This window comes from Tenrec ecaudatus, chromosome 14 (assembly GCF_050624435.1).
Source record: "Tenrec ecaudatus isolate mTenEca1 chromosome 14, mTenEca1.hap1, whole genome shotgun sequence".
NCBI classification, from domain to species: Eukaryota; Metazoa; Chordata; class Mammalia; order Afrosoricida; family Tenrecidae; genus Tenrec; species Tenrec ecaudatus.
This window is the reverse complement of record NC_134543.1, coordinates 8,792,690-8,813,074: the sequence shown is the minus strand read 5'-3', so window position 1 is coordinate 8,813,074 and position 20,385 is coordinate 8,792,690. Positions and strand designations below refer to the sequence as shown.

The following is a 20,385-nucleotide window of genomic DNA, read 5'->3' as shown; positions in this document are numbered from 1 at the left end:
GCTGGCTCTCTCAAAGAAAACTGGCTGGCTCTCCCAAGTCCCCATGTATACCACACCCCAACCACTCACTCAAATTTATAAAAGCCCCGGTTTTATTCCCTTCCTGCTCAAGGGCTCCCTCTTCTTCAATGACAGCTGCCCTCTCAGGCATGAGACCACGCTACCCTTTGGGCCAATACCGTGTGCTCAAAAGAACCCACCCTTCTTGGTGCCCGTGTCTCAGCAGACCTGGGCAGGTTTTTGTGGATTGCCAGGTCTTTCTTCCCAGGTGCCTGAGTTCCGGACCTGGATGTGTGTGGTCACTGTTTGCAGCGCTCAAATCAAACCATACCTCACTGCCAAGGGGTTGATGCTGACTCACAGGGACCTCAAAGGGCAGAGTACAATGTGTCCCCAGGGTGTGATTCTTTAGCGGAACAAACAACCTCTCTTGCTGAGCAGCCGGTGGGTTTGAACAGCCGACCTGTGGTTAGCAGTCCGACCCCTCATCTACCCTGCCTGCCCAAGCGCTCCTTGCACCATCCAGGGGCCTCATGTCCTCGCCTGTGCATTCAGACCCTCCGTTTCCTGATCCTCCTCCCTCTCCCGGGAACACAATGAGAGAAGACCCTCTGAGGTGGGAGATCACTGAGGTGGGTGTTCAGCAGCACAGTGTCAATATTTATTAAAGAGCAAACAAAAACGTATAAGCAATATACGGAAGAATAAAAGTTAGGTGGTTTGTGGGCTCATCTCTTCTCTATTGTATGGGCATCAACTGGCTTCTGAATTGGGTAGAAGCCGTAATATCCTATTTCTTTTGGCTCACAAGGCCCACTTCTCTGACTCACTTGGACTCGGCGAACCTGAAAAACAAGAGATTCTTTGAAACCTAAGTAATGTTGGGGTTGACCTTGGAAAATTAGCCAAAAAAACCCACAAACAAACCCCAAACTCCACACCCTATCACCCTGATGGGGGTGAAAAGACTCGGGGGCCTCACCAAGTTTGTGGAAAAATAGAACGGAAAGATCATGGGATTTCCCTACAATCTGTCCCTCAAGGCACTTCAGAGAAAAAGTTTCAGTTTATTTTCCTCGGCTGTCTTCCAGCTACACGTGAGCTAAGAAGCTTCACGTGCTGCCTGCTTGTGTAGGAGCTTTCTGCTTTTAACGGTGTGCGCCCGCCCGCGCGGCACACAGCTCCGGCAACACTTTCTCTAATGCTGAAGACTAGAGTAACACTAACAACAACGTGTAGCAGTTCTTAGTGCCCAGCAGAAGCCGCTCTGTCTGCTGAGCAATATCTCGACTGCGAAGCTGCTCTGACTGTTGGCGGATAGATAATGACACGGCGCAGCCATTATCACCGTGGCAACAGTACCCAGGCGCTATCCGAGGAACATTGCACATGGCACTGCCGGCTCTCGAGCAGGCATGCCTCAGCTTCCTCCGGGGTATGCTTTTCCTGCGAGTCTGGTGTGCCGAGGGTACTGCCAACCCTGGACGTGGCCGAGACCGCAGATCAGGGCGTGCTTACGCTGCCCCCCACTGCCATCGCGTCGATCCTGTCTCACAGGGGCCCTATAGGCCTGGGTAGAACTGCCCCCTGAGTTTGGCTTTGTTTCGAACTGCTGACTTTGAGGCTCTCAGCCCAATGACTAACCACTACGCCACCAGGCCTGGGAAACCCACGGAGCTGACACTGGGGTTAGTTTATGTGCAACGACCCTCTCGGGGTTCCAAGTGCCTGCGGGGCAGGGATCTGGATCCCGGGGAGTAGGGGAGGGGCTGAGTACGCTGATGGTTTCGGGGGCTGGCTGCTTCTCCTCCGCACCCACATGCTTCCAGGCGCTCCCCGTGCCTCGTGCGGACGCTGAGCTTGAGGCGCCAGGACTACCGCTCGCAGGAAACGTCAGCCTGTCCCCGACGAGCCGGTCCCCAGCAAGGTTGCCCATCCGACCCGCTCTCCCCGCAACCACCCAACCCCGCCGCCACTCACTTCGGCGAGGAGAGGCGATCCGAGCCTGCCCCGCGGCGCCACCACTCCAGCCACAGGAGCCGGACCAGGCCCGCTAATCCCCCAGCAACTAAACGGCCGCCGACCCGGGAACCGGAACCGGAACCGTCCTCTGAGAAGGGACCCCTTCCGGGAGTCCCACAGAAAGGGCGAATCCGCGCCGGTGTCGCTCGGGGTCATCCTGAGGTATCCCAGCATGCCTCGGCCGCGCTCGGCAGGAAGTGGTCTTGTCGCAGAAGCTGCCTCTCGTTGCCTCTGGGCGTACAGTGATGGGCATCGACGCTGTCCAATAAACAGATAGAGCGGATGCCCACGACCAATAGAAAGGCAGTGGGTGGGAGGGGCGTGAGGCCCAGTCGTCGGCCCCGCCCCCGGGCTGCCGGGGCGGGACGAGTGAGGTGATTGGCAGGCTCGCCGGGTGTGGAGCCCCAGGGCCGGCGGACTAGGACTCCGGCCAGAGAGCGGGCATGAGTGGTTCCCTGGGCCGAGCGGCGGCGGCTCTGCTCCGTTGGGGGCACGTCGCGGGCAGCGGCGTCCTGCGCGGCCCGGGCGTGCGGGCGGCGGGCTCGGGCGCCGGCGGCCGCTCGGCGGAGCAGCTGGACGCGCTGGTGAAGAAGGACAAGGTGGTGGTCTTCATCAAAGGGACGCCCGAGAAGCCCCAGTGCGGCTTCAGCAACGCCGTGGTGCAGATCCTGCGCCTGCACGGCGTCCGCGACTACGCGGCCTACAACGTGCTCGACGATCCCGAGCTGCGGCAAGGTCAGGCTGCGAGTGTGGCCAGTACAGGCAGAGACCGCCGTGCGGCCCGGGGGTCGCTGCGCGTGGCCACTGGTCAGGGGGCCTGGGATCGGGAGCCAGTGGTCAGGCGGCCGGCCTGCCGCTTGGGAGTACGGGGGCAGCTTCTGGGGACTCAAGTAGGTTGGGACGAGGGAGGTGGACGTGACGGCCTGGCACTGGATTATTGCCAGTTTGGGTAATTCCTGGGGTCTGCCCTCCTCATCCTGAGCTGAAGTCGGATTGGGGGAGGGGAGACGGAGCTAGGTGGCCATGGTTCTGATTGCGTCCGAAAAGGCCAAAGAGGGGGCAACTCGCGTTTATTAAGTACCCACTTCGGAGGACCCTGCCAGGGGGCTTGAGCCAGACCTATGCCCAGGATCTAGCGGTGGCTGTGTGTGGTGCCAGGAGGCCCAAGGTTGCCCTTGTCTAAGGCCAGCGGGGCCAGCGCTGCCAGCGCCGGTTTCAGGATGTCATCTACTGCCTAGTCCGGCCGGCCAACAGTCAGGCTGGCCTTAGTTGGGATCTGTTTGTCTTTTTAAGTAAGTTTTTTTTATTTAATTGTGATTTAGATGGGAGTATGTGTTTATATTTCAGATCATCGCTTTTTGTGTTCAACAACTTAAATGATCAAATTCCCCAATAGTAACACCCCACCCCGGGTCTTTGATTTCTCTTCTCTTGTGAAAAACTGCTTCCTCTTTACCCAAGTTAACACCTGGCCTATTGCTTCATCCTCCCTCCCATCTCCTCCTCCCTGGATAACCAACAGAGTTTGTTTCCTTTGGCTTGAAAACCTTGATCTTGCTGTTTTTCCCCTTTAGGTCAGCACTGTACATTTGTCCTTCTGTGACTGACGGTGGAGCTTCGTAGTTGTACAATTATTCTTTAGCGGTGGGTGGTATTCGTGTGCGCGTGCGCGCGCAGTATCCCTTCTTCCACGGAGCAGTATCCCTTCTTCCACGGATGGACATGTGGGTTGTTTCCCTCTTTTTGCTCCCGTGAACCTGGCCGAGCCGATGTCTGTTGGTGCGATGGCTCTTAGCTGTATGTAATCTTAGGGTGTAGACCCAGCAGAGGGATTGCCAGGCCTGGTGCAATTTCCAGCCCCAGTTGTGCGATGGAGCCTCCTAGCCCTACCCACCATGCGTTCACAGCTGTGCAGCCCCATTGGCAGTGCGCTAGGGTTCCAGTCTCTCCAGGCCTTCCCCAGCATTTGTGTTTCCTTGGTTGATTTTCCTTTGCACATTGCAGTCATGGCGAGTGTAGGGTGTTGGTGCGGATTCGATGTGCAGTTCTCCATGTGTTTGTGGCCACCCGGACGTCTTCTTTGATGAATTGCCTGTTCATATCTTTTACCTATTAAAAAAAAACCAGGATTATTCATCATTTCCCTGGGGTCTTGCAGTTTTCTATAGATTTTAGAGGTTAGTCCCTTGTCTGATGTATCATTGCCAACCCGAGACTGGATTCTATTTATCCCTTTGAGGAAGTCGTTTGATGCTGGCAGGTATGGCTTTGAGTAGGCCCGGCCAGGTCCTCCCGGTGCCGTCTGTAGTAAGGGCGGCTTTGGTTCTGTGTGGTGGTACTATGCTTGCGCTCTGTCTTAGGGCCTGTATAGTTGTCCCTATTTGCTCTGAGGGGCTCTCCGGCTCTGGGAGCTGCATCCTTCTTGAGCTCACTTTGCATATGCTGAGAGCAGAGCACGGATCCCCGGTGGTGGTGTGAGTCAGGTGTTGGCTTACTTACTGCTGGTGGTTCAAACCCCACCAGCTGCTCCATGGGAGAGAAGAGAGACTGTCAAATCCCATAGAGGGCCGTTGTCTCTGTGGCAGCTGGTTTGGGCTTGGAGAGGCCTCTTGAGTGGTGGTGTGCATCAATCACATTGATATAGCCTTGTGTACCCCACATGCTTGGTGTGGCCCACCAAGGGGATCAGACAGCTTGTTCATAATGCAAATGCCCATCATGGCGCCCTGGTGGAGGTGGGGCCACCTGGTAAGGCATATGGAGGGGATTGGTCAGTTTTGCCATCCCATTAGGCTTAAAATGAGCCCTCTCAGAGGTGGAAAGGAGGTGGTGGGGGTGCACCTGCTGCCGAGAGGAGCTGGGAGAGGACCTGAGGTCCCCGTGCTGAGAACGCCCTAGACCCAGGAGACAGCTGTGACACCAGCGGTGTGGTGGTAGGAAATGGTAGCAGCAGAACCAGTACAGGACGGTGTGGTGGACTTCCCGGGCAGGCGCAGGGGCCTCACAGGCCCTTGGCGCTTCCCTGATGAAGAACTGTTTCCTAAGTTTTACCTAATCCTGAGTGGTAGCCTGCTGCTTTCTTAATAAACATCGGAATCGTGCATCCTATCTGTATGCTCACAGCAACAGCTTCTAGCCACCCAGCAGAGAAATAGTGCTGTGGGTGGGGGTGGGGTGGCTGGGGTCAGACTTGGTAGGTAGGCTGGTGGTTTGTCTGACTCACATCCTAGGGACTGGCTTTGGCTGATGTTGACCTTGAGGTCAGAGGCACCCAGATGTCTACACTGCCATTTCCCCAGTGCTTGGCCTAAGGGTCGACAGCTTGAGCCCATCCAGCCGCAGGCAGAAGCGAGGCCTGAGGATCTGCTTCTACAGAGATTCAGCCCGGGAACTGCTGTGGGCACTTCTCCCTGCTGATAGAATGTATAACCACTACGCCAAGGGGGTGTCAGCAGGTGCCCACCAGGGTAAAGGGGTGGTGGTGGTTCAGACTGGGAGACAGGAAGGCTCTTCATTGCCTTGCTCTCTGGTGCAGAGTTTACCTAGCGAGGCTGGTGGGCCGGGCCGGGCCGAGCCCTGGGTCCTGTGAGGGCCTCTTTTCTCTCACACTACAGGGCCTGAAAGCGTGAGGCAGGGTCATTTCGTGACCCAGGTGACCAAGGCTGGAGCCCAGCCTTCCTGGCGCTGGCCTCTCCTCCTCCCTGGGGTCTTGGAGCAGCCAGAGCCCCCTGATCTCCCCTGACCCCCTTCTTCTGGGTCACCTCCTTTCCCACAGCTTCTAACAGAGAGAGCACCCTATCTTTATAGTTGTGAGTGTAGTGTGTGCATTGAAGAAGCGTCAAGAATGCAGAAGAGCCAAGGAAGAAACTGGAGACCATCTGCATGGTGCACACCTAGAACCAATGCCTAACAACGGCCTGGGAGTGTGCCTCTAGCACGCGGCCTGATGCCTGGAGAAGCCAGATAAGGCAGGGAGGCCAGCCCTGGTGCTGTTGGGCAGGGCAGGGCCATGCTTTCTGGGGGTTAGGGCCCCGGGAGGAGAGGCGCAGCTTGAGTCTTGGAGCTGGTTTTCATGATAAGACTGACCTGGCTACTTTTTCCTTTGAGAGATGTGTTTGCTCGCAGATGATAGGGTAACAGGATGGGATCTCCTGCTTTGCGTTGGTCAATGTCGCCCTTGGCTGGCATCAGCGCTTGCATGCCGATCGTGGGTTTTGCTCGAAGCAGCTGCTGACTGCTCTGTGGTGGTCTTTATTGCCATCTCTGCCTGGCCATCTGGCCAGTGACCAGAGAAAACAACCCAGCTCACGACCCTTGAGTCGGTTTCGTCTCACAGAGGTCACTGTACTTGCTTTGGCCTCTGACCAGCTCTGTCCCCACAGACTCACTTCCTTGGCAGGAGAGGTGCTGGGTTGAGTACCTGTCTGCCAGCAGACAGGCAGGACAGAAGTAGGAGGGTGAGGGCCTGTGGAGATGGGCACTTAGTAGTTGGTGATGGCTGCTGTCCTGGTGACCAGAGGATCGGAGTGGAGGCTCCCTGCTGGCCCCTCCCAACGGGCCGCCTGTCCTCGGGGAGCAGCCCACATGAGCTGGTGGGGTTCTTGCCACCTGTGAGCTCTGGAGGATGAACATTGGGTTGGTCACCACGGGTCGGTGGTCCACTCCCGGTGCTCCGTGGGAGGTGGAAGAGGAGGAGGCTGTCTGGTCCCCTAGAGACGGACAGTCTCAGAGACCCTCTCTGGGGCCCTGTGAGTTTCTGTGGGCTCCATGGCGGGTGGTGGCTGTGGGGTTTGCTGAGCCCCCGAGAGCTGGGACTTAACTCACTGCCCCACAGCCCCGCTTGAACTCGGGCTTGTGGTTGCTTCAAGCGGAGCATCAGTGAATCATAAGCACCCACCAGTGGGGGGGGGGGGCGTGAGTGTGAGACCCTCAGAGGGCCAGGATCGGAGTGGTGGCTCTGGCTCCCCTACTCAAGACTGGCAGCTCTGAGCATCTGCCCCTCTTACTGGGCTGTACCAGGCCCACCAGCGCCCGAGCTTGCTGGAAACGTAGACCCTTTGGCTCCAGAGCTTAGACCCTTGGCAGCGAACACCCACTCCCTGAAGGGTGCAGGAGGGGGGAGGGATGGGCACGGGTGGTACATGGCTCTGACTGCTCACGGTGGCCCCTTGTCATCTGTCCGCAGGCATCAAAGACTACTCCAACTGGCCCACCATCCCGCAGGTGTACCTCAATGGCGAGTTTGTGGGCGGCTGCGACATCCTGCTGCAGATGCACCACAACGGGGACCTGGTGGAGGAGCTCAAGAAGCTGGGCATCCGCTCCGAGCTGCTGGACGCACAGCAGGACCAGGACTCCAAGTGAGCGGGCCCGGCAGGCTCCTGGGCACTGTTCACTCACTGCCCACCCTCCACACCAGCCAAGCCTCAGCCACCAGTGCCTGCAGGGTGCCTGGTAGGGGGCGCTTGCGAGCTGACTCAGAACCAGAGGTGCCTCTGTACACAGCACCTGCTCTCCTGCTGGCCTGTGCCCGCTGCCTGATCCCAGAGTGCCCTCTTAATCGTGACCCCTGTTCATGGCGCCCCTCCTGTGTGCCAGTCTGCTCAGACAGTGCAGTCCCCATCTTGTAACTTGTCCTGTCACAGGGATGGCTGACCAGGAAGGAAAGGTGGTGATGGGGTGTTTATCTTTCAAATAAATGTCAAACAGGGTTGTGAGTGCGTTGTTAATTGTCAACCCCAGCAGGGGGCCCAGAGACAAACAACCCCATTCCCACCCACCCCGAGTATCTGCAGCTTCTCTTTTTTCCAGATGAAGAGTGAGCCTCACATACTTCTATTTAACTGACTACAAACAACACCACCAGGCTGGCCCCAGCTTTCTCTGGCGGTCGCAGGGGCTATGCAGGGTGTGGCGGGGTAAGGACTGGGCTTGGCTCACCAGAGGGCAGGGGTGGGGGCTAGGCTAGGGGCTCCGCCTGCCCTATAAGGAGCATGTGACTAATAAGCTCACTGGAAACTTGGAGGCCGAGTCCGTCCAGATGTGCCCAGGAGAAAGGGCTGGTGGTCTGGTTCCTGCAGGCGCAGCTCTTCTGTTCCCAACAGGGTGGTCCCGGGTGGGTGGCAGGCGGGCGGCCCAGGCCTGGCCTCACGGCCCCACTTTGGCTGGCCATGCTCATCCAGTGGCACTGCAGCGTCACTGCTGCCCGCCCGACTTCATTTCTAAAAGGGGGTCTGGATCAAACGAGAGGACAGGCCCCTCCGCAGTCCCTCGGCACTCAGTCTATCCACGCTACAGGGGGCTGTGCTGGGGCCGGGAAGGGAGGGATGAGAGTTGTCCACATCAGGAGCCTCCCCTGCTCTCCAGGGCCTTCAACAGCATCTGTGACACCCTCAACAGGGACTGTCCTTCCCAGTTACCTGGTGGCCAGAGCCCAGCAAACAGACCAGGGAGGCACACTGGGAGACGCGCTCACAGCGACCCTGTAGGTCAGGGTGGACTGACCCTGCCACCAGCATTACGGGAGTCATTCTGTAGGGAAGTGCTTGTCGCCCTGGGCCCTGCCCGTGGTGTCCTGGGCTACACAGTGGGCTGCTAAGTCAACAGTCCCGAACCACCAGCCCTCCTCGGGAGAAAGACGAGGCTTTCTACTCCCGTAAGGAGTTGTCTCCCAAGCCCCCAGGGCAGATGGGCCCTGTCCTGAAGGATCGCTGTGCGTCAGAATGAACTTGATGTCAGTGGGGTTTTGAGGAGAAGGTGTGGGTGGGGGTGGTCCTTGAGGCAGGCCTAGAGATCCACTCCTCTAAGGCCGACCCGCAAAGGCTGCCTCCGAACAACCTTGGTGATGGCAAACGACCTTGGTGATGGCGTCTTCTCAGAGATTGGCACTGCATAGGCCTTGGAAGGGGGGAGGGGCATTCTGTGTGGAGGCCATGGATGGGACACATGGGGGGGGGGCTCTTTTACCCCACAGTTAGAACCACATCTAGTAGAAAGGAGCCCTGGGGGCACAGTTGCCAACCTCAAGGTCAGCAGATCAAATCTGCCAGCTGCTCCATTGGAGAGAGACGAGGCTTTCCATTCCCCTTGGAAACTCACAGGGGCAGGTCTGCCCTGCCCTATAGAGTCGCTATGGGCCAGAATCGACTCGATGGTGGTGAGCTTTGCTTTTTGGGGAGTGCAGGTTAAGCAAGGTTGATGGCTCAAACTCACCAGCTCCTCAGAGGGAGGAAGGGGAGGCTGGCTGCCCCTGGGAAGAGGCACAGCCTGGAAGCCCGCGCTCTGCCACCTCCGTGGAGGCGGGAGGGGCAGAGGAAGGAGACGGATGCAGGAATGACAAGATAGAAGCTGGCTCTGGTCCTCAGCTTTTCCTGATGATTCTGCCAGTACTCGGCTCGGGCCAACTGAAATCGAATCTCTTCTGGAGGGTAGACTTACACAATGACCTCCACCCGTGGGAGGTCTCAGGCTCCAAGTTCCTGCTGCCACGCCCAGGCCCGTAGCTTCTCTGAGGGAACAAAAGGAGCATTATAACTCTACCCTCCTCACCAGGGAGCCCCTCACCCACCAGCCCCTTCCCGGCTTCAGGCAAGAAGCAGATTCTTGGCACGGAGGTTTTTGACTACTTCAGGTGCCTGTCTGGAGTGGGGCTCACATAGGATCAGGTGTGGGGGTAGCCGTGACGATCAGGTGCCGCCTTGTCTTCTGACTCCCAGGGACCCTGGGTGCTCCAGACTCGGGCGGACATGCTCGTCCTGTGACCGCCAGGAAGGGGAGGACTGGGCATTGGAGGAAGGCGATTGCTCAACAGCTTTCAGCCGGAGGCCTTGGGGCACAGAGCCGAGCTGGGGACCTTGCCCCTTGGGGCGCATCCTAAAGGGGTCACCTGGTGGAGCCCCCAGGCTGTAGCCCCACCACGGTGCCATGTACCAACCCGGCCCTGTACATCTGGGGGCTTCTCCACATGCCTGCCACTTCCAGCTTCTCCCCTATGCATCTGCGTGCCCTCGGTCCACCGACTCCATCAGCTGGGTGACCTCAGAGCAGGACATCCCCTCTCTCTCACCCCAGAATATTAGCAGAACTGAGAGAAGGCGGCCAAGTGAGTCCCTGGGCCCCTGTGCTTCCAAACCACACAGACCAAGTCAAAGTCACTAGGGCAGCCTGGTGGGTTTCTGCAGGAGGTGCCCCTGCTCTTTCCAAGAGCTAAGGTCGGCAGTTCGAAACCACCAGCCACTCCTTGGGAGAAAGAAGAGGCTTTCTGCTCCCTTCAAGAGTTAATGGCCTCAGAAACCCATGGGGCAGTTCTACCCTGTCCTAGATGGTCGCTGTGAGTTGGCAACGAAAGCGTGGTCGTAAGTTTGGTTTGGGTTTGGTCTCTGGGCTTGACCACCTTTACAAGGAGGGAAACGGTAGACGCTGTCTCAGTGAATTGAGAGTGTCGAATTTGGGTGTGTGTTAGTCTGGGGAGACTAGAGAAACAAATTCATAGACACTCGTGTATAGGAAAGAGCTTTATATAAAGAGTAATTGTACATTAAGAAAACATCCCTCCACAAAACAAAAATTCATAAAACATCGCAGTCCACATCAAGTCCCTAAGTCCGATGTTAGCCCATATGTCCAATCCCAGTCTGTGAGTTCCTCTTCAGACGCACTCAACACATGCAATGAGTGGCGAGCACTCCTAAAGGCCAACAATCCTTGGACTAACTACAAGCTGCTGCTTCTTGTGTTTTGTTTTTGTGTCATTGGTTTGTTTTTGTTGTTGTTTTGTTATATATTGTTGCTTGGTTTTACTCTGTCTTGTTTTTGTGCATGTTATCGCCGCAGGTCTGTCAAAATAAGATAGGCTGGATAAACAATCTGGAGGAGAAAACATCGGGACCAACAGTTCCGGGGGGAAATAGGAGAGGGGGGTGGGGGGTGAAGGTAATGGTGTTAACAAACCCAGGGACAAGGGAGCAAACAACAAGTGATCCAAATCGGTGGTGAGGAGGGTGTAGGAGGCCTGGTAGGGCGTGACCAAGGGTAATGTAACCAAGAGGAATTGCTGAAACCCTGGTGGGGACTGAGCATGATAGTGGGACAGGAGGAAAGTCAAGGGAAATAGAGGAGAGAGCTGGGAGGCAAAGGGCATGTATACAGGTCTAGATAAAGACATGATTATATGCAAATTATTTATGAGGATGGGGAAATAGATCTATGTGCATATATTTATAGGTTAAGTATTAAGGTAGCAGAAGGACATTGGGCCTCCACTCAAGTACTCCCTCAATGCAAGAACACTTTGTTCTATTAAATTGCCATTCTATGACGCTCAACTTCCCCACATAACCACTGAAGACAAAGTGGGTGAATAAGCAAATGTGGTGAAGAAAGCTGATGGTGCCCGGCTATCAAAACGGTATCGATATTAGATAATGACTAATTATTAGATAATGTCCTCTGGCCATCAGCCCCCACCTCCTTTGTCTCTTATATTCCCCATACAATGACTATAATTTTGGGCTGAATCAACCATTAGTGTTTATTATCATGAATATATATATACATATATATATATATTCCCACTGCTAAACCAAGTGCTGAATTCCTTCCTCACACAGCATTTTCTTTCAGTAATGATTCTTTCTTAAGGAAAAACTGATTATTTTCATACACTGCTCTGATATTTCCCAAATGCCCACCAGCTCGGTTTTTGAACAGAACAATCAGGTCACTACGAGTCACGGTTACCCTTACACACACTCTCTGCTCATACCCTGCCCCCCCCCCCCAAGTCCACCCCCAGAGCTCTCTGCCATCCAGCTCCTTCCAAACTGCCCGCCTCTGTACTCCAGGGCCCTTGTCTGTTGTCTGTCCTTCATTCCTTTTGTGTCTGCAGGGGGACCCCATGCAGAAGCTTGCTGCAGAAGGTACACAGGAGCTCGGCACATCAGAGAAGGTTTTCGGATGCCCAGTGGCTGCCTTTGAGAGCTGGACCGGGTTGAAAAACAGTTCCCTCCAAATCCTGATAACATTGCTTCCCTCGCTCCCGTGGGAAATGATTTCTGCTCTATTGTGACTCCTCCCACCCCGCTCCCTCCTCTCTCTTTAGAAAAGGTCATTCTTTTTTAAGCGGGGAATATTCCATTCCAAGGGTTTCTCTCTGGAGAGGTCTCAGTTTGGGCAAGTTGTTGTTTTTCTTCTTTGGGGCTTCTCCTTGTTCCCCCACCACCCTAAAACACCCCCCCCCCCACTTGCCCACCCCTGGTCGGATTTCCCTGTTTCTGATTCCTGTTAGGTGTTGGCTCTCTCTCCTGTGTGACCCATACTCTCTCCTCTTTCAAAGTCCTCATCAAGGAGCCCTGTGGGAGAAAGGCGGAGGGAGCTTTCTGCTCCCTTGCAGAGTTCCAGCCTCCGGGACCCACTGGGCCGTCCTACCCTGCTCCCCAGGGTGGCTCTGCGTCACCATGGACCAAAGACAGTGAGTTTGGTTTTTCTGGTCCTAATTTTTGCAAGAATCGCCTGACTTCCCTTGTCCTCTCTCTCCTGCCATCTTTGCTAGTTCGGGTCCTGAAGCAGGTGTGGGAATTGGGCTGCGACCAAGATCTTGCTAGGTGGGTGGGCAGTGAGTGAAAGGAAGTAGGAAGTCTTTCTTCGTTCAAAGTCCTTATCTAAGGAGCCCTTGGAGAGACAAGCCTTTCTACTCCCAAATAAAGCTACAGGCTCAGACACCCACAGGGGCACTTCTGCCCTGCCCTACGGTGGCTCTGACTAAGGTGCTGACTAAGGACCGTGAGTTCAGCTGATGCTGCGTCTAATTCAGGATATTATTCACACTTTTTCTTTCTTTTACTACAAGGAAAACTATTTCATTTTTGGTCTCAATTTTATTTTCCCAAGCCTTTCTTAGGAGCTGTGGTAGTTACATAATTTCATGTCAACTTGATAAATAGGTCCAGGGGTGGAGTTTAACCTGTCAATCAGGTCATAGCTTGGTTGATGCCTCCTTGTGGGTGTGGCCTTCTTATGAGGATTATGGGAAATTCCTCTTTTAATTTTTATCATTTTAATATTCATACACCAATTGTGTAAAGCACATTTGTACATTTGTTACCCTCACCATTCTCAGAACATTTGCTCTCCACTTAAGCCCCTGGCATCAGCTCCTCATATTTTTTCCCTGCCTCCCCGCTTCCCCCTCCCTCATGAACCCTTGATAGTTTATAAATTATTACTTTGTCAAATCTTACACTGTCAGATGTCTCCTTTCACCCACTTTTTCTGTTGTCCATCCCCTAGGGAGGAGGTTATATGTAGATCTCTGTAATCGGTTCCCCCTTTCTACCCCATACTCCCTCAAACCTCCCAGTATCGCCACTCTCAGCACTGGTCCTGAAGGGATCATCTGTCCTGGATTCCCTGTGTTTCCAGTTCCTATCTGTATCTATGTACATCCTCTGGTCTAGCCAGGTTTGTAAGGTAGAATTGGGATCATGATAGTGTGGGGGGTGGAGGGAGGAAGCATTTAGGAACTAAAGGAAAGTTGTTTGTTTCATTGTTGCTACACTGCACCCTGACTGACTTATCTCCTCCCCGTGACCCCTCCATAAGGGGATGTCCAGTTTAGTACAGATGGGCTTGGGTCCCCACTCTGCACTCCCCCTCATTCACTATGGTAAGATTTTTTTGTTCTTTGATGTCTGATAACTGATCCCTTCAACACCTCGTGGTCACACAGGCTGGTGTGCTTCTTCCATGTGGGCTTTGTTGCTTCTGAGCTAGATGGCTGCTTGTTTAACTTCAAGCCTTTAAGACCCCAGATGCTGTATCTTTTGATAGCCAGGCACCATCAGCTTTCTTCACCACATTTGTGTATGCACCCATGTGTCTTCAGCCATGTGTCAGGAAGGTGAGTATCAAAAGGTGCCAGGTTATTAGGACAAAGTGTTCTTGTGTTTAGGGAGGCCTTGAGTAGAGGCCCAAAGTCTGTTTGCTGTCTTAATACTTAACATATAAATATATGTACATTGGCCTCTATCCCCTTCGTTATAAATGAATATATTTACATATATGCATGCCTACAGCTATATCTCTATAAATAGCTTTTGCCTCTACTTCTTTCCTATATTTCATTTTCTTCCTGGCCCACTATCATGCTCACCCTCCACTTGGCTCTCAGTAATTCCTCTTGGATAGACTGCACTTGATCAAACCCCACCAGGCCGCCTCACCGTCACTTTTAGAACTCTTGTTGTTCCCTTATCCCTGAGTTTGTTGACTCCCTGCTCCTCATCCCCGCCTCATCTCCCATGTCCCCCTTGGGACTGCCGGTCCCATTGTTTTCTCCTCAGGATGGTTTGTCCTGCCTATCTTATAAAGATAGTCAGGGGAGAAAGAAAAAAAAAACCAGAACAAAACAAAAACCCAATAGATAGGTTTGTCTGCTGACCCTTATGAGTGCTTTCCAATCGGATTGGCACCCCTGTCCCCCGAGGCAGAAGTCTATTTTCAGGACTCCTCGGGGACTTGGTCACTTTGCTCCTCTTGCTGCCCTGTTGCACTCCCTTCACGTTTCACCCCGCCATGCGTGGGGCAGAGAGGCCCACTTTCCACGCAGTGTCTCCAGTGCTGTCCCCCATAGCACTACGGGAATGTGTCTCTTAGTGGGGCCAGTCCTATGGTCCTCTCTGCACTGGCTGCTCTGAGCAGGGATGTCATCCCCGGGGCATGGTGGGCCATGATGAGGTCCACTCTCTCTCTTTACCTCTTAGTATGTACCAGTCTGGTCTGGACAGACGACCCTCCTTCCTCCTTCTCCCTGGAGGTGGACACACTCTTGCTCTGCTTTCCCCCTCCTGTGGAGAAGCCACGTGGAGCTGCCTTGAGGAGCCACGCTCAGAGAGCTGGGGAGCCACATGGAGGCCTGTGCCAGTGCTGAGATGCTTCCACCGCCACGGGACCCACCAGACTTCTCACCCACCGGCCTGTGGGCTTCCTGCATTTGGCATCATTGCATGTGCTGCGTGAATCTACACAGGAATGTATGGACTAGTGTCGGACATATAGGATAATATTGGACTTATGCACTCGATCTGGACAGGGCTGGGCTGTTTTCTCAATACATCATTGTTCTTACACACGTGAGTGTCTCTGGATTTGCTTTTCTAGTTCAGTGGTGTTCAACCTTTCTCATGCTGTGACCCTTTCATACAGTTCCTCATGTTGTGGTGACCCCCAACCATAACGTTATTTTCATTGCTACTTCATCACTGTCATTTTGCTACTGTTATGGATCATCATGTAAATGTCTGATATGCAGGATGTATTTTCATTGTTACAAATTGAACATAATTTAGCATAGTGATTAATCACAAAAACAATATGTAACTATAGTAAAATATTTATTTCCAATTACAAATAAATGAAATTTGGTCTTGAAGCATGGTGTAGCATGGGTAACAGTTTTCATGCCGGGTACTCATAGGTGGGTGTATCTGCATGTGGGCAGACCCACCTGGAGATGGATAGAGGAGTGGTGTCTCAGTTCCTAAGACCATCTGAAATATGTGTTTTCTGATGGTCTTAAGTGACCCCTGTGAAAGGGGCCATGATTCACAGGTTGAGAACCGCTGCTCTAGTCAATCTGGCCTAACACAGGAGCAAATCCGAACATCACACTGTTCCACAGTTCAATCATATCAAGCAGTGTAAATAAAAGCATACGCCTACAGACAACTGATGTTCAACAAAAGTCCAAGAAACATGAAATGGGAAGGAGCTGGCCTCTTTAACAAGTGGTACTATGCACGAAACTAACTCAAGTGCCTCAGAGGCCTAAATGAAAAACCCAAAGCTCTGGGGACCACCAAAGGGGAAATTGGACCAAGTCGAAGGGCCTCAGAGCAGGGCGTCCATGGGTACCAGGGATAACAGAGGAAGCGCATGCAGGGGAAGACAAAGGAGAGACCTATTGAAAGCAAAACACTGTGTCCACCAACACATTTCACCCTTAAAAAGAAAAGGGATTTCATCCGAAGAGTGAAACAAGAGTTCACAGATTGGGAAAAGATATTTAGCAATGCCATAATGGACAGAGAACTAAGTACTAAAATCTTCTTTTTGTAAAACCATTCATTTTGAGGTTCTGTTCTCTGCGTCCTACCCCCGGCCTCTGGGGTGCCTTCCTCAGATTGCCTGGTCAGGTCTCTCGGGTGCCAGCAGCTCACAGCCGGAGAGCCTCAGCCATCGGCTCACAGCCCTGGGCTGTGAGGCTTGGCTCGGGGCTGGGACAGCATGTATGTCATGAGGATGCTGTGTTTGGCAGGACCGGCCACCTGCTGGGCCCCACGTGGACTGGCTGGGGGCTGGCCTGGACTTCTTTCAGGTGAACTTTGAAATGGCAGCCTTTAGTTGTCTTGTCTCTGGACTTTGTTAGCTGCCGGGCAGTTGGCCTGCAGTCAGAGCCACTCCCCACACAGCGGAACCCAGTGCTGCCCGGGCTGCTCTCTCTGCCATCGAGTCGACGCTGACTCACAGAGCCCCTGTGGGTTTCTGAGACTCACTGTTGACAGGAGTAGAAAGGCCAGCCTTTAGCTCCAGGAGCTGTGGGTGGTTTTGAACTGCTGACCACTTGGATTGCAGCCCAACGAGTGACCACTCCACCCCCAGGACTTCCCGCTTTCATGACTTGGTTGCTACTGCACAGTTGTGATTGGTAAGGTTTTCTTGGGCTAAGTTTTGGGAGTTGATCACCAGGCTTCTTGTCCTTGTCTCTCTTGCTTGGGAAGCCCGGCTGAAACCTGTCTGCCTTGGGTGACCTTGTTGGTGCATGACAGGCTAGTGGCACAGCTTCCAGCGTCACAGCAGCCCCCCCAAGCCACCCCGGTACAACCAAGTGACGGTGCCCCCTTTACTTACACACCATAGAGGAGAAAGTGAATGAACTGTCGGCATGTCTCAGCGAGGCACATGAATGTGGGGGTTCCCCAGTACACAGTTTCCGCCATACTGTCGTTTCTTAGGAGCCTGGGCAGCACAGTGGGTTTCTCACAGGGCTTCTAACCACAAGTTCAGCAGTTCAAACCCACCAGCAGCAACTTGGGAGGAAGATGAGGCTGTCTGCTCCTGTAAAGACCGACAGTTTCAGAAACCCAAGGGAGCAGCTCCACTCTGTCCTGTGGGGTCACTGTGAACTGGAATGGACTCAGTGACAGTGGGTGAGGGGGTCGTGCCATGGAAATGAGTGAAACAACTGTGAGAATGGCAAAACCCTGCCAGAGGGTTCCAGCAAGGGCTGTGGGTGCATCTGGTTTCCCTGCTCCGGCCACCTATCCCAGCAAATGAGCTTCCGGGGACCTCATTCTGGGTTCCCCAATCCCCCAGGGGGAACTCAGCTGATTAACCGCCAGTCAGTGAGTCATTGAGAGTGCCCCACAGCAGGGGGTGGTAAGGACTGAAGGCTCAGGGGAACCTTCTGTGTCAAGAATTTGGGGAGAGAGATGGCCTGTCTTACATTTCCTGAGCCAAGTGTCTGCTCCAGCCCAGGCCCGGCTCCTCTCTCTTCCACGCCCTCCTCCTGCTTGCCCCTCCTCTGCCTCTCCTGCTCCTTCTGCCCAGAGAACCTCCCCTCCTGCCTAGATGCCTCCTTCTCAAGACTCAAATGACACCCAAAGAGGCCCTTGCTGCCCCCGTAGGTGTCGGCTTTGCCGGAGCCCCGGCCACTATCCTACTTCTCTCTCATGAGAGGGATCAACTCAGCCTCCCTCCTGCCGCGGCCCTCTCATACACTGCCTCATGTTGTGGTGACCCCAACAATAAGATTATTTTCATTGCTGCTTCAACTCTGTAATTTTGCTACTGTGATGAATCGTCACGTAAATAGCTGATATGCAGGATGTATTACATGACCTCTGTGAAAGGGTCGTTCAACTCGCAAAGGGGTCGCGGCCCATAGGCTGAGAACCGCTGAATCAATACCTAAAAGAAATTTTCGTACGCAAGCATCCACACATGTAAATGCATGTGTGTATGTGTATGCAGGTGGATATATATGTCTATGCATGTGTGCATGTATGTGTGAATGCATGCAAGGAGTCCTGACTGTGCTCTTGGGTCAGCATTGGACTGTTAATCATATATTCGACTATTCAAACCCACCAGCCACTCCAAGGGAGAAAGATGAGGCTCTCGGCTCCCCAAAAGATTTCCAGTCTCGAAAACCTTACCCAGGGTTACTATGAGCAGGAATAGACCTGATGACAGGGGGTGGGTGTCTGTGTGTTTGTGCACATGTGTCTGAATGCATGCATGCATGTGTGTCTGCACAGATAAGCAGGCAGACATATGCATACACGTGCACATGTACACACATGTGCTTGCTTGCATGAATGAATAAGCATTGCAGGCACCTTGGGGTGGTACAGCTATTCCTGCCAGGAAGCAGCTTCCAAAGGAGCAGAAATTGAGGCTGGGCTGTTTTGTCAGGTGGTTGCTTAATAAATCCCAACTGTGGTAGTTACAGCATTTGTTGTCAATTTGAGACTTAAGAGCGAAGGGGTGGAGTTTAGCCTGTCAATCAGAGTGCAGCTTAATGACCTCATTTGGAGGTGCTAAAGAGAGAAATAGCTCACTGGAGAAAGGGATACAGTTCACTCCTTTTGAGACATTTCTGTTGACAAGACACATGGAGTTAGGCTAGAGCTCTGGAGCTGGAAGAGTGACCTGAAGACCCCTGCCAGCGCTGACATGCTCACACCGCCCCTGGATCCACAGACCTTTCATCCACTGCCCTGTGATCTTCCTGCATTCGGCATCACTGCATGTGTTTCGTGAGTCTGAAGAGGACTTTATAGATTGCTATCAGACATATAGGCTACTATTGGACTTATGGACTTGATCTGGACCGGGCTGGGGTGTTTTCTCAGTCTTCACTGCTCTTTCTTTGAGTATCCCTGGATTTGGTTCTCTAGACTACCTGGGCTAACACACAGGAACACCTGCTCATTTGGGGATTTGCTCTGCACGCTAAATAGATAAAATCCCAGCGTCTCTTCAATGAAGACTCCAAATAGCAAAATGCTGTTTGAAGTGAGCCCTGAGTCAAACTGGTAATTTATGTGTTTCTGAAATTCTGCTTCCCCATTGGTTTCCTTCCGTTCCTTCACAGAGAGAGGAGTCCAGGTGGTAGGCACAGTGATGGAGGACTCTGCTGTTCGCTGAAAAGGCCGGTCCCTGGAAGAAAGATGTCAAGGTTCACAGCCTTGGAGAACCTCTGGGGCGGTACTTCCCGGTCCTATGGGGAAACAGTCAGAGTTCAAGGCAAGGCTTGTTTCACTTTTTGGTTAAAGAAAGTGTCATACCACCGACCATCCAGCAGATGGTGGTGTTTCCCTGGGAATGCGCTCCCCCACTTGCACGGAGCCCTGACTTGGCACCCTTTGGTTTGGCTCTACTGAGGCACCCTATGACCCTCCCCTGAAGAATTCTCCATGTGAAAAGGCAAATGAAGTAGACTTATGCAGCCCCCCCTCCCTTCCACACTTCCTCCCCTGGAGTGTGACGGAGCGTGGTTTGGTACAACCATGTCAGTTACAGTTAGGGCGTCCAAACGGACTTCCTCTCTGTGGGAAGTCACACACGTGTTCCTGGGCCTGAGCCCATTGATGCAGCCTCTGTGTCCGTCCACCTCGTGCTGGGGCCCCCTCTCTTTCACCACCCCTCCACTTTACCAAACATGATGTCCTTCCCCAGGGCCCGGTCTCTCCTGACAGCATGTCCAAAGTATGCGAGATGAAGTCTTGCCATCCTTGCCTCTGAGGAGCACGCCGGTCTGACTTCTTCCAGGACAGACTGTTTTGTCCTTTTACCAGTCCGGGTACTTTCTGTATTCTTCTCCAGCACACAACCGACATGCATCGATTCTCCTTGGGTCTTCTTCATTCAGTGTCCAACTGTCACAAGCACAGGAGGCAATGGAGAAGACCAAGGCTTGGGACAGACGCGCCTTGGTCCTCAGAGTAACATCCTTGCTCGTCAATACTCTAAAGAGGTCTGTGCAGCAGATGGACCCAATGCAATGCGTCTTTTGGTCTCTGGACTGTGGCTTCCATGAGCATGGACGGTGGCTCCAAGCAAGATGAAATCCTTGACAACTTCAACCTTTTCTCCATTGGTCATGATGGGACCTACTGGTCCAGTGGTGAGGATGTGGGTCTTCCGTACACTGAGTCGTCATCCACACTGAAGGCTGCAGTCCTTGATCTTCATCAGCAAGGGCTTCAAGTCCTCCTCACGGTCAGCAAGCAAGGCTGTGCCGTTTGCATGCCGCAGGTTGTCAATCATCCTTCTTCCCATCCTGACGCCTCACTCTCCTTCATG

General features: G+C 53.5%; 1 protein-coding gene, 1 long non-coding RNA gene and 1 other non-coding gene across 3 annotated transcripts; 1 reads left to right on the top strand and 2 right to left on the bottom strand.

The window, feature by feature from the left end:
• Positions 1–639: 639 nt before the first annotated feature.
• On the bottom strand, positions 640–2,201 carry LOC142425920 (uncharacterized). Its single transcript, XR_012779706.1, has 2 exons — positions 1,981–2,201; positions 640–845 (listed from the first exon to the last, which is right to left on the bottom strand). It is a non-coding gene; the product is annotated as an uncharacterized LOC142425920 (long non-coding RNA).
• LOC142427093 (small Cajal body-specific RNA 13) lies at positions 1,232–1,505 on the bottom strand. The gene has a single exon (XR_012779921.1).
• Positions 2,202–2,373: 172 nt separating the features above from the next.
• On the top strand, positions 2,374–7,736 carry GLRX5 (glutaredoxin 5). Its single transcript, XM_075531528.1, has 2 exons — positions 2,374–2,757; positions 7,208–7,736. The coding sequence occupies exons 1-2, from the start codon at positions 2,466–2,468 to the stop codon at positions 7,384–7,386; spliced, it is 471 nt and encodes a 156-aa protein (XP_075387643.1). The 5' UTR covers positions 2,374–2,465; the 3' UTR covers positions 7,387–7,736.
• The last annotated feature ends 12,649 nt before the right edge of the window (positions 7,737–20,385 follow it).

Excerpts from the sequence above, each read along its gene's own strand:
- GLRX5 (XM_075531528.1), top strand. The coding sequence starts at position 2,466 with ATGAGTGGTTCCCTGGGCCGAGCGGCGGCGGCTCTGCTCCGTTGGGGG. Across the intron at positions 2,758-7,207 it reads CGATCCCGAGCTGCGGCAAG|GCATCAAAGACTACTCCAAC; the intron begins GTCAGGCTGCGA and ends ATCTGTCCGCAG.